General features: G+C 42.7%; 1 protein-coding gene across 1 annotated transcript; it reads right to left on the bottom strand.

The window, feature by feature from the left end:
* Positions 1–3,369: 3,369 nt before the first annotated feature.
* Positions 3,370–8,373, bottom strand: LOC136520769 (protein-tyrosine-phosphatase IBR5-like). Its single transcript, XM_066514423.1, has 5 exons — positions 7,835–8,373; positions 5,040–5,139; positions 4,879–4,936; positions 4,675–4,781; positions 3,370–4,034 (listed from the first exon to the last, which is right to left on the bottom strand). The coding sequence occupies exons 1-5, from the start codon at positions 8,072–8,074 to the stop codon at positions 3,718–3,720; spliced, it is 822 nt and encodes a 273-aa protein (XP_066370520.1). The 5' UTR covers positions 8,075–8,373; the 3' UTR covers positions 3,370–3,717.
* Positions 8,374–10,882: the final 2,509 nt, after the last annotated feature.

The following is a 10,882-nucleotide window of genomic DNA, read 5'->3' as shown; positions in this document are numbered from 1 at the left end:
AGTTAACATGTGCTAAATTCAAACTTCATTCTTTTTTAGTGCTTGTTTAGTTCCCAAAAAGTGCTACAGTAGCCATCACATCGAATTTTGCGATACGTGCATGGAGCATTAAATGTAGACGAAAAAAAACTAATTGCACAGTTTGGTTGAAAATTGCGAGACGAACGTTTTGAGCCTAATTAGTCCATGATTGAACAGTAATTGCTAAATAAAAACGGAAGTGCTACAGTAGCCAAATTCCCAAAATTCATGAACTAAACACAGCCAGTTTGGTTGAAAATTGCGAGACGAACGTTTTGAGCCTAATTAGTCCATGATTGAACAGTAATTGCTAAATAAAAACGGAAGTGCTGCAGTAGCCAAATTCCCAAAATTCGTGAACTAAACACAACCTTACTTGAAAAGCATTGGTGCTGGCTGTTCAGGTAATTTATGTCTATGACTACGATTTTATCCCCTTCACACATACATGTCTCATACGCCTCCATTCACATGGTTTCTTCTCTGCCTTTTGTAGTTTTGACAAAATTATTCGGAAGGAGATCCCATCTCAGGTGGTTTATGAGGATGAGAAGGTTAAATATTATCTGTGCTATCAGGATAAAGTTCCTATTGTTTCTAATGTCATGGATGTGACACTTTAAAATTAATGATGCCTCTGTCACCTTTGGTGCTATGGTGATGTTCCTCTTTGACATGCCATTGGCAAAACTCAAGAACCGTTTATCCCTTGACATTCCTCCTTGAAATTCTGGGCTCCAACATCTGGGGAAGTTTGTGTCTATGTTTATCACCGTTGCTGCCATGTCAGCAGGGGATCTCACATCAAAATCTACGAGAAGTGGATTTCCACTATGCAAGAGGAGATGCAGTCACTCGAAAAAAATGGCACATGGGATGTTGTGCGCTTGCCTAAACAAAAGAAGGCCGTTCGTTGCAAATGGATCTTCAAGAGAAAGGAGGGTTTGTCTCCTAGTGAGCCTCCAAGATTTAAGGCAAGGTTAGTAGCAAAAGGCTTCAGTCAGATTCCTGGTGTTGATTATAATGATGTGTTCTCTCCAGTTGTAAAGCATAGTTCAATTCGTACATTTTTCGGTATTGTTGCTATGCAAGATCTTGAGCTTGAGCAGTTAGATGTAAAGACAGCGTTTCTACATGGAGAGCTCGAGGAGGAGATATACATGGACTAGCCAGAAGGGTTCATAGTACGTGGTAAGGAGGATCATGTTTGCAAATTAAAGAGGTCCTTATATGGTTTGAAACAGTCTCCTCGTTAATGGTATAAAAGGTTTGATTCTTTTATGATGTCACATAGTTTTAAGAGGCCTGAATTTGATAGCTGTGTGTACATTAAATTTATTGATGGATCACCTATATATTTGCTGTTATATGTTGATGATATGTTAATTGCTACCAAGAGCAAGAAAGAAATCACTACATTGAAGAAACTGTTGAGTAGTGAGTTTGAAATGAAGGATCTTGGTGCTGCTAAGAAAATTCTAGGTATGGAGATTATAAGAGAGAAATTCTGGTTTATTATTTCTTAGTCGGCAAAGTTACATTAAGAAAGTTCTTCATCGTTTCAACATGCATGATGCAAAGTCTGCTAGTACTCATATTGCTCCTTATTTTAAATTATCAGCTTTACAATGTGCTAGTATGGATGAGGATTTTGAGTACATGTCAAGAGTTCCATATTCTAGTGTTGTTGGATCTTTGATGTATGCCATGGTTTGCTCTCGTCCTGATTTATCATATGCTATGAGTTTGGTTAGTAGATACATGGCTAATCCTGGTAAAGAACATTGGAAGGTTGTTCAGTGGATTTTCAGGTACCTTCGTGGCACAACAAATGCTTGTTTAAAGTTTGGCAAGACTGATAAGGGACTCACTGGCTACGTGGATTCAGATTTTGCTGCCGATTTGGATAAGAGATCTCTCACAGGTTATGTGTTCACTATTGGTGGTTGTGCTGTGAGTTGGAGGGCAACATTGCAGCCCGTTGTTGCCCTATCTACCACTGAAGCAGAATATATGGTTGTTGTTGAAGCATGTAAAGAATTGGTTTGGTTGAAAGGTTTGTTTGTTGAGCTTTTGTGGAGATGATTCTTGCATTAATTTATTTTGTGACAGTTAAAGTGCTATATGTCTCACTAAAGATCAGATGTTCCATGAGAGAACGAAGCACATTGATGTCAAATACCATTATGTTCGCGATGTTGTCGCGCAAGGTAAGCTAAAGGTATGCAAGATAAGCACCCATGATAATCCTGCTGATATGTTGACAAAGTCAGTTTCTGTTGCTAAGTTTGAGCTTTGCTCAAGCTTAGTTGGTATAACTGTTTAGCCCAAGAGATTGTTTGACACCGGAAGTATTTCTTTGTTGTTTCAGGGTGAAGGTTTGTTTTATGCTACAAGAAGAAATTTGTCTCAAGGTGGAGTTTGTTGAGTTGTGATCCAAATTCAGGTATGTACAAGATAAAGGCTAATTTCTGCCGGAGCGAAACGAGACCCGTCGCCGGGAGGGAGGCTTGGGCCGAAGCGTCGCCTATTAGGGTTTTCCATCTCTATATATATACCTCCTGTAAGCCGTCATCTTGGGATAAGAAAAGTTGTAAATCCCCGACGTTTGTAACCTCACTCGATATAGTGAAGATTTGTTGGCTGATGCCCGTAGTTTTTTCTTTTCTTCCTTAGAAGGGTTTTCCACGTTAAAATCTCATGTCCCCTGAATTTGATCTACTGTTCTTCATCGTTTATATTACCTGTCGTTTCTAACAGATCACTCTTACAAATATACAAATAAAGGGAATCAAGAGTTCTACATCGGCTCTGGTGTGACGTCCCCTTCTTTCAGTCTGGCTATGGTGTGCCGTGATGTGGTGTGCTGGACTATGTGCACGATACTTTCTTTTGTCTCCATGAAAATGTAGAAGTGGATGCATGTGGCTGCTTGCTGTTGCTTTCCTTGCAATGTTCTTGGGCCCGAACAAACATTACAAGCAGCTTAAATTTCAAAGAGAACACAAGAGGCCCCCAGGAAGCGGAAAATTTGTCTACAGACTCGGACGATCTCAATTCCCATGTATGGGTGCAGCTAAGCCCTACGCATTACCCAACCCTATAGCATGTGTGAAGTCAACCTTTCACATGGCCACCATGCTGTAACACGGTCTAAGAGGATGACAGGAAGGAGTTTTTCTTGTTTTACTCAGGAAGGGCAACAAAATCTAAGCAGTTCGATACAAAAGGGACATTTTTTAAGAAAAAGGAAATCCACAGAGGGCAATAGCAACTCTGCAAGGCATTCAAGTTGTATCAACAATCCCCAAATATTAACCGTATTTATTTTCAGCACTATTGGAGAAGTTTGCAGCAATTGAATTTTCTTACTGTACACATGATGACAACTTGGTATGGATTTGATTTATAGTTTCTGAGCCCACAAATCTGTACATCTTAACAAGCACATGTGTAACTTTTTATTCAAACTATCCAGCGTAATTTGTTCACGTGAATTACACTAGAAAAGTTCCATAAAAAAGCACACTCATGGTTGTTAAAATGCACAGCAGCAATTGTAATAATACTGGCAAATATTGCGACATCCTATTACAAAAATGCATTTCTTTCTCAGAAATAAAAAACATCCCGAGAAACCTGACTAAATTTGCAATTGAGTCATTTCTTTTGTGTATCAATGAAGGGAAAACCATCCTAGGAGCTGTCCATCATGCTATCACTCCCAGATGAGTTTATCACACCGAAATTGTTGCTATCTGGAAGTTTCACTTCATTAGTTCTTTCAGCTCCGAATGTGAAATTACTAGGGAAGCTGTTCGGGGTAACACGCTCAAAGATAGATGCTGGAGCCTGCTGGTTAAAGGTAGGCACTTGGATGTCGCCTGCTGGTTTTGGAAAACCAAATCCAAGAGAAGGGAACGAATCCACTGGAGCAAAAGGTTGAGCTGGTATGCTCACATTATTAGAACCAAAAAGCTTCGTTTCATAATCAATCAGCTGCTGCTGTGCTGCTGCAGAAAGCAAGTTCATCACTAATGTTAGGACTTGGTAAATGCACTATTATTTGTGTGGCTAGAAGGTCCAAATTTAAGTGTGAGAACTTGTATTAGCTAAACTACTGAGTTCATTCAGATAGTAATTCAACTCAGTAATTGTAGCCTCTCCATGCTTTCAGTAGCTAGTAGACTCAAGAAGTCGTAAGGATTACTTGCTATACTTTAATAAACTAAATAAATATGAACTAATTTCACCTTACTTTGCACTTACCATGATAAGTTTTATGATATTTATTACTGTGGTACCATAAATTGACATTTTCAGATCAGGGCTGGGTTCGACATGTCAGTTTTTTTTCCCTCAAACACCCAAATGTCAGTTGTCAGCCAGTGCAGAAACAGAATTAACATGAGAACAAGCCACTACAATAAATTCTGTGTTGCAACGAATGATGATGTATCATTTCACTTTGATATGCATACATGTGTACATGCTAAGGGGTGGCCCAATCTTATTGTGTAATTCATACGCTCATGTAGCTAAGCATAACTATTTTTGTAATAAGAGCCTACTTGAGCACAAATGATCCTATTTTTCTTCAAGGTATCTGAGAACAAAAATGACAGAAAAGGTATGTGCAATTCATGAAGTTACCATCAGACAGTTGCACTTGTGGTCTCCGCTCTTTCACCCACTGAAAGGATTGTGCCAATCTCCAACCTCTCGACTTCATCAAGAAGGATATTACAAAAGCTGCCGATCTGATAAAGTGTTTTGATAACATTAGTCAAACCAGCGCCAGTAATATGAAAGATTATAGCTCCCAGATGGAAAAATATATATATGTACCATACACACCTACTTTTCCCTGACATGCAATGGACTAGGACGCGTGCTTTCTCCCTCTCACATTGCTCTGAAGTTCAACGAAGCATTTAATTAGTAGTAGAATGAACTTACCGTGGAAATGGTTAACCTACAATCAACAGGTACAGAGAAAAAGAGAATAGTGTGCGTACCTAGAAACTGATTTGCATCATCAAACTGCAGAGTCTTATCCTCTTGAAGGCAGTGATAAGTGAATGAATTCCGGTAAAGATTTTGGCATAAAGGTACAGTCTGCAAGTAAAGGGACATCAATGCCATTTCACATTCAGACAAGAACAAGCATGATGTGAAGTTTCATATGAAATGTCTAGAGAATAAGACATCAGTAAACTCTGATATTGGCAATCTAGGAAGCTCAAGTTGGTTGAGGATGTGGATGTACACAGTATGCCCAGACCAAACAGGTTAATTCCTCATCAAGGCAAATTTGGGAGCCTATTTTCTTCTTAATATAAAGCCACCTACTTCCTCCCGGATTGGTCTATTGACACATTGGTTATCTGGTTACTGTGTGCCCAGTTGTCACTGTAACTTGCAACAGCAAGCTCCCTGCCAGAAGATCAGCTTACTTCCAAATACACCTTTTTACTCTAGGTGCATGTAATGTTGAGTAGAGGTACGTTGTGAAAATATTCGATGGAACCACCCAGTAGAATCATGAAAACCCCCTAAAAGTCTAAAACATACTTAGAAGTTTTCAAATATTCAAAACTTGGCATATCCATAGTGCCATCCTAACTTCTGTGACATGTTGCATCTATGGATGCACTTTGGATGTGCCAAGCTTCGTTTTGTTTTTAAACTTGTAAGTATGTTTTTAAAGGGGTTTTCACAGTTCCACTGTATATTTTCCAGGTACTTCAGAGTAAAAGACCATCAGAACCATCAATTGGTGAATGGTACCAAGTATGATCAATCGAATAATTTAGGTCACTTCAAAGTCGGAATTTGGCACAGCCATAGTGTACCCATAGATGAGACATGTTGCAAAAGTTGGGATGCAAACTTGTTTTGGAAAAATCAGAAAACGACAGATTTCAGGTGCATATGCACTAGAAATTTTGTCCTCTAGTGCACATGCACCTGAAACTGATCACTTTTTGTGTGAATTTTTCTAAAATGGTTTTTGCGTCCTAACTTCTGGGACAGTCCCATCTGTGGATGGCCCAAGTTTTCTTTTACTTTTAAGTATGTTTTTTTAGAGCCTTTCACGATTCCATGTTTTTTAGAGGCTTTCACAATACCACCACCAAGGTGGTTTCCACCGAAAATTTTCCTAGGTACTTTGACGGAATAAGTTAGGACACTTCTCTATTGCTTCAATGCAAGTTAATGCTACTCAGTGACCCATTATAGAGGAGGAAACAGTGTACTTGCAACCATAGGCGGAAGGGATAGCTTCTAGTACGCCATCGTCCAATTGCTTTTCCCCATGTTTGCATATGATTTTGAAAGGAACCTGATTCCCAGCTGTAAGATTTGGTTCAACAACAAAGTTTGCTTTTACCACATAATTTGTTAGGCTAGAATGTCTTGGGGGTTATTTTGATTTGTAATTTCTTTTATTTCTTCAAACTTAGCAGATTGAATGCTACATTTTTATTCAACATGAGATATTCAAAAAAAATGATCTAAGTCGGTCTGCAACCAACATTGTTGCTGACCCACCAATTTTTTAATAAACTCTTCTTTAGTTTAGGTATTACTGTAAACAATACTGAAATGGTATACATGGTTAGGATCTGTCATGGTATAAATATGCAAATAGTGAAATGAAGTTGAGAATTTAAAGTGCAACATTACTGAAGTAGATGAAATGGATGCATAGCAGATTAGCAGTATAACACCAGCTTAGACTTCCTGCAATCCAAGCTTGATTGCAATCAAAGTCATCAAAGAAGGAAAGGATCACTAACTGAGGCAACATCTGAATGTGGTGAGATAATTAAAGATTCATTATCTACGTTGTGGTAATCAGCTCCACATTGTAACTATTACAAAAATATGTTAACCACCATCGATAGAGCACAGGAGATGCTCTACCAGGAGCAGCCTTAACTTCCACTATGTTTCGACTTGTATTAATTAGGGTCATCTCAGAACTTTTCTATGGCTGAATGGCGATTCTTCAAACAAGCATGCACACACAATGAAACTATGAAAATGATTCAGAGGCATCACTGCCACACCAATATGGCAATACCTGAATATTCCCTGCAGTGGGAAACCAGTAAAAGAGGAACATGTAAAAAAGAAGAATAGAACAGTTCCCCAAGGACAATGCTAGTTCTATAAATGCTTGAAAAGCTCCAATGCAAAGACTCGCAATCTCAAGCAACACAAGATGTACCAAGTCATCCAGGCATCCATCCAAAAAATTAAATGTCTCCAATGCTTGGATTTCAGTGCTACATATTTCATAACATCAGCCTTAACTATCAGTACAACAAAAGATGACAACCCAAAGTAGTAACACAAAAAATGCAGCCCATACTATCACTACCACCATGTTTGCTATTTTCCAATAGAATCATTTTCTGATCATGCAATCCACCATCTTCACCACACAATTGTACCATGAGCGCCCTCTATTCCATTGTATTTCCAATAAATATCTCTAACCCACTGGACATTCAGATGGCACCTTCCCAGTTAAACATAGCCGAACTAAGCTTCAGCCCATTCACAAGAAACCAGGTAACCTTCCATTTATGTGCATGCATACTAATTAACCCCTTTCATTGATTTGCTTACCAAAGCAAGCAACGAGCAAGGGCTAGCATTCAATTCAACTCAGCCTCAAACCCTAGCACTAATCAGTCCTCACCGGATCAAGCACGAGTGCATTAAATTAAAGATAAAGAAAACAAAACGAAGGCTATCCATCCATGCAGGTAATGGTAAGGTGCGGTGTGAATAAGCATACATTGAGGATGTGCGAGACGCCGATGGTCTTGAGGAGCTCCGAGCGGGAGGCGTTGTCGTAGCTGCCGAGGAAGAGGAACTCCTTGAGGATCTCGGACGGGAACGCCGAGTCCTGCTGCCTCGCCCCCGCTGGCGACGCTGCAGGTGGGCGGTGCCCGCAGACGCCGCACACCTCCCCCTCCTCGTACTTGTGGTAGTGCCCGCAGATCCCGCACGGGTTCTCTCGCTCACGCTTCCTCATCTCTCTCCGCCGCCGCCGCCGCCGCCGATGGAATCAAAGGAGATTGCGAAACGCCGTCGATCGAATCGGGAGCCCGCACGCACGGAGGAGTAAATGGAGGGAAGATCGATCGAGGTGCTGCCTTCTCCTTTTCCTGAATAGGAAGGGAGAAGGAAGAGATTTTTTAATGGAGCTGAGACGGATCGGATCGGTTGGGGGCGGGCGCCCACGGGGATGGCGGTGGAGTGACGGGACGAGGGAGACGTGACGCACGCAGACGCACGAGACGGGTCAAAGACTCAAAGCACGGAGTCCGTAGAGAAATCCGAATCATTGGCAGGGGACGGGCATGATTACACGAAGTAGATAGGACCGTGGCCCGTGGAACTGGCGTGCAGGTAGGATGGATGAGGATGTCCATACATCCGAAACATCTATTCGATTTAAACGTGAAGATTCTAAAAATTTTCAACGTGTCACGTCTAATCTTGCGGTACATGTATAGAGTACTAAATATAGACGAAAAACAAAACTAATTGTACAGTTGGGTGAGAAATCGCGAGACAAAACTTTCGAACCTAATTAGTCCATAATTGGACACTAATTACCAAATACAAACGAAAGTGCTACAGTAGCCAAAACCAAAAAAAATTCCAACTAAACGCGCCCTAAATGGATGTATCAGTATTCGTTTTTAAAGATTATTCTCTATATGACTCTGCATCTGTATTCGATAAAAATATATAATATACGATATTATTCGTATCCGCGAAGTACAAATTACTTTAAAACTATCTAAATCTTATAACTATGACTAATTAATTATGTAAATAAAAATAATTTAACATAATTTTAGTATTATGGATGATATATAAATTTTAAGTTTAATTAATTTTAACATGACTAATCATATTAATTAGTATTTTATTTTATTTATATATAATATACTCTCACATTTGGCTTCCAAATCTATGACAATGTTTTTACCTAACTTTTGGCTTGCCAAATCTTTGGCATAGTAAATTTTGAATGTTAACCGAGCAAGCCCTAACTCTTCCGCGGTGCAGCAGCCACAACAGGCACACCCAAACATCCTCCCAAACAAGTAGTCCCACGGTTGTTGACGTAAATAGCTTTATGAATAGATAGATATATCATAATTGCATATACTAGTAAGTTATTGATGTAGATGGCTTTGTAAGTTTCCCTTTCTCTTGCCTTCTCTTCAATTGATTTCTCAACCCCGTGATACTAACTTTGAGAGGGGCGGGACCAGCAAAGGGATCTCATCCTCATGGACCACCCGGCGCCGCTACCGAGGGATTCAGCCGTGAGGATGGTGAATTGCACCGAGGGCGAGCGGCTGAGGAAGGTGAAGGAGGACAAGAAGAGGAAGAAGTAGCAGAAGCTACAGGCATGGGAACGAGGGGAGGACACCGACGATGATGATCACGATGACGACGATGAGGTGATGGAGGGAGAAGAGACAGTAGCCAACGATATCAAGTGGGACAACCTCAAGAATGAGGATGCTCTGACAGGCGTCGGTTCAGCCTTGCCGGCATCAGGACCCTTCCCATTCCATGGAGGGGAGGGCACGTCTGTAGAGCTGGTAGAGGCAGGCCGTGTCGTCGGCCTACCCCAGGAGCCAATAGAGGCGGGCGGCTCTACCATCACGCCCAAGGTGCCAGCGGACATGGGCGGCTCCGCTATCGCGCCTCAAGAGCCAAGGGGAGCGAGCCCCTCTGCCCAGGAGTAGGAGGCGGGCTCAAAACAGCCTCATCCCAATGAGACAGAGCGAGGGTCGGGGAGTTCGCCACCCAAACGCATCTACCGTCCAACGGTGCTGAGGTGAGTTATTAGTTCCTCTGTTTTTTCTTGTTTTAGTTGGATTTCATCGTGACCTATGTTTTTCATCCCTTGCAGCATCGGTAGGCAGCGGAATCCTTTTGCGATGGCGCCAAAAAAGAGCATCGCCCTCTAATCGAGGCGCCAGCCATCGGCTAGTGTCACGCCCATTTTCAGGTGGGAGTGGCACCAGTGTGACTATGTCATCGGCCGGTCGAGCGCCGCCCACGATGGCGCCCATGTGCTTAGCGAGATGGGCGAACGAGGGGGCTCAAGGGGCGCCCTTGGAGGTTGTGGGGCAGCTAGTGATGGCCGCGATACCGCTACTGATGGTAGGGTGGATGGGGCTACCGACCGTGCTCGTGGCGCCGACCATGGCCGGTGCGACGCAGCCGGTCATGACCCCACTGACGCAGGTGGAGGTGGCGGTGGCCGTGACAGACGGGTCATAGCTGGGCGCAACCATAGTGACACCTATGGCACCGGCGTGACCCGTGCCATCGGTGGCCCAAGCGATGGCACCTGCGTAGGCCGGACGGAGGGGGACATGGCCGAGGGGTCCACGGGAGTCATGGTGCTAGGAGAGAGGTTGGCGTCCGCACCACTAATCCCTTCCATCGCCGGAGGGGGCGTCCCGATGGGGACGTCATGGCTAGAGGTGTTGGCGGCACTTGGAGTCGGTGGGGAGTCATCCCTAGCCTTGACATCGGTCGACAGCGGCTCGCCCGTGCGGGGTGAGCCCCTGCTCCAGTGGGCGGATCCTCAGGATCCGGCGTCAACGCTTTTCACCCTCGACGACGCCGCAGAGAGCATGGAGCTAGAGAGCCTCGACTTATGGATCACATCTATGCTCGAAGCCCTGAACCGCGCTATGGGCACATTGTGCGACGTTGTTGTTTCCTCCGGCCGGGTATTGTTTGGTCCTGCTTCTTGCGCTTATCTTCCTTTATATACTTTTTGTATCCTGGCCATCATCTTTCT

Source organism: Miscanthus floridulus, chromosome 18 (assembly GCF_019320115.1).
Source record: "Miscanthus floridulus cultivar M001 chromosome 18, ASM1932011v1, whole genome shotgun sequence".
NCBI classification, from domain to species: domain Eukaryota; kingdom Viridiplantae; phylum Streptophyta; class Magnoliopsida; order Poales; family Poaceae; genus Miscanthus; species Miscanthus floridulus.
This window is presented reverse-complemented; position numbering and strand designations above follow the sequence as displayed.

Coding starts and splice junctions, on each gene's coding strand:
- LOC136520769 (XM_066514423.1), bottom strand. CDS start 8,074: ATGAGGAAGCGTGAGCGAGAGAACCCGTGCGGGATCTGCGGGCACTAC. Junction 4,782..4,878: donor TGCATGTCAGGGAAAAGTAG/GTGTGTATGGTA, acceptor ACACTTTATCAG/ATCGGCAGCTTTTGTAATAT. Junction 4,035..4,674: donor ACAAGTGCAACTGTCTGATG/GTAACTTCATGA, acceptor TGCTTTCTGCAG/CAGCACAGCAGCAGCTGATT.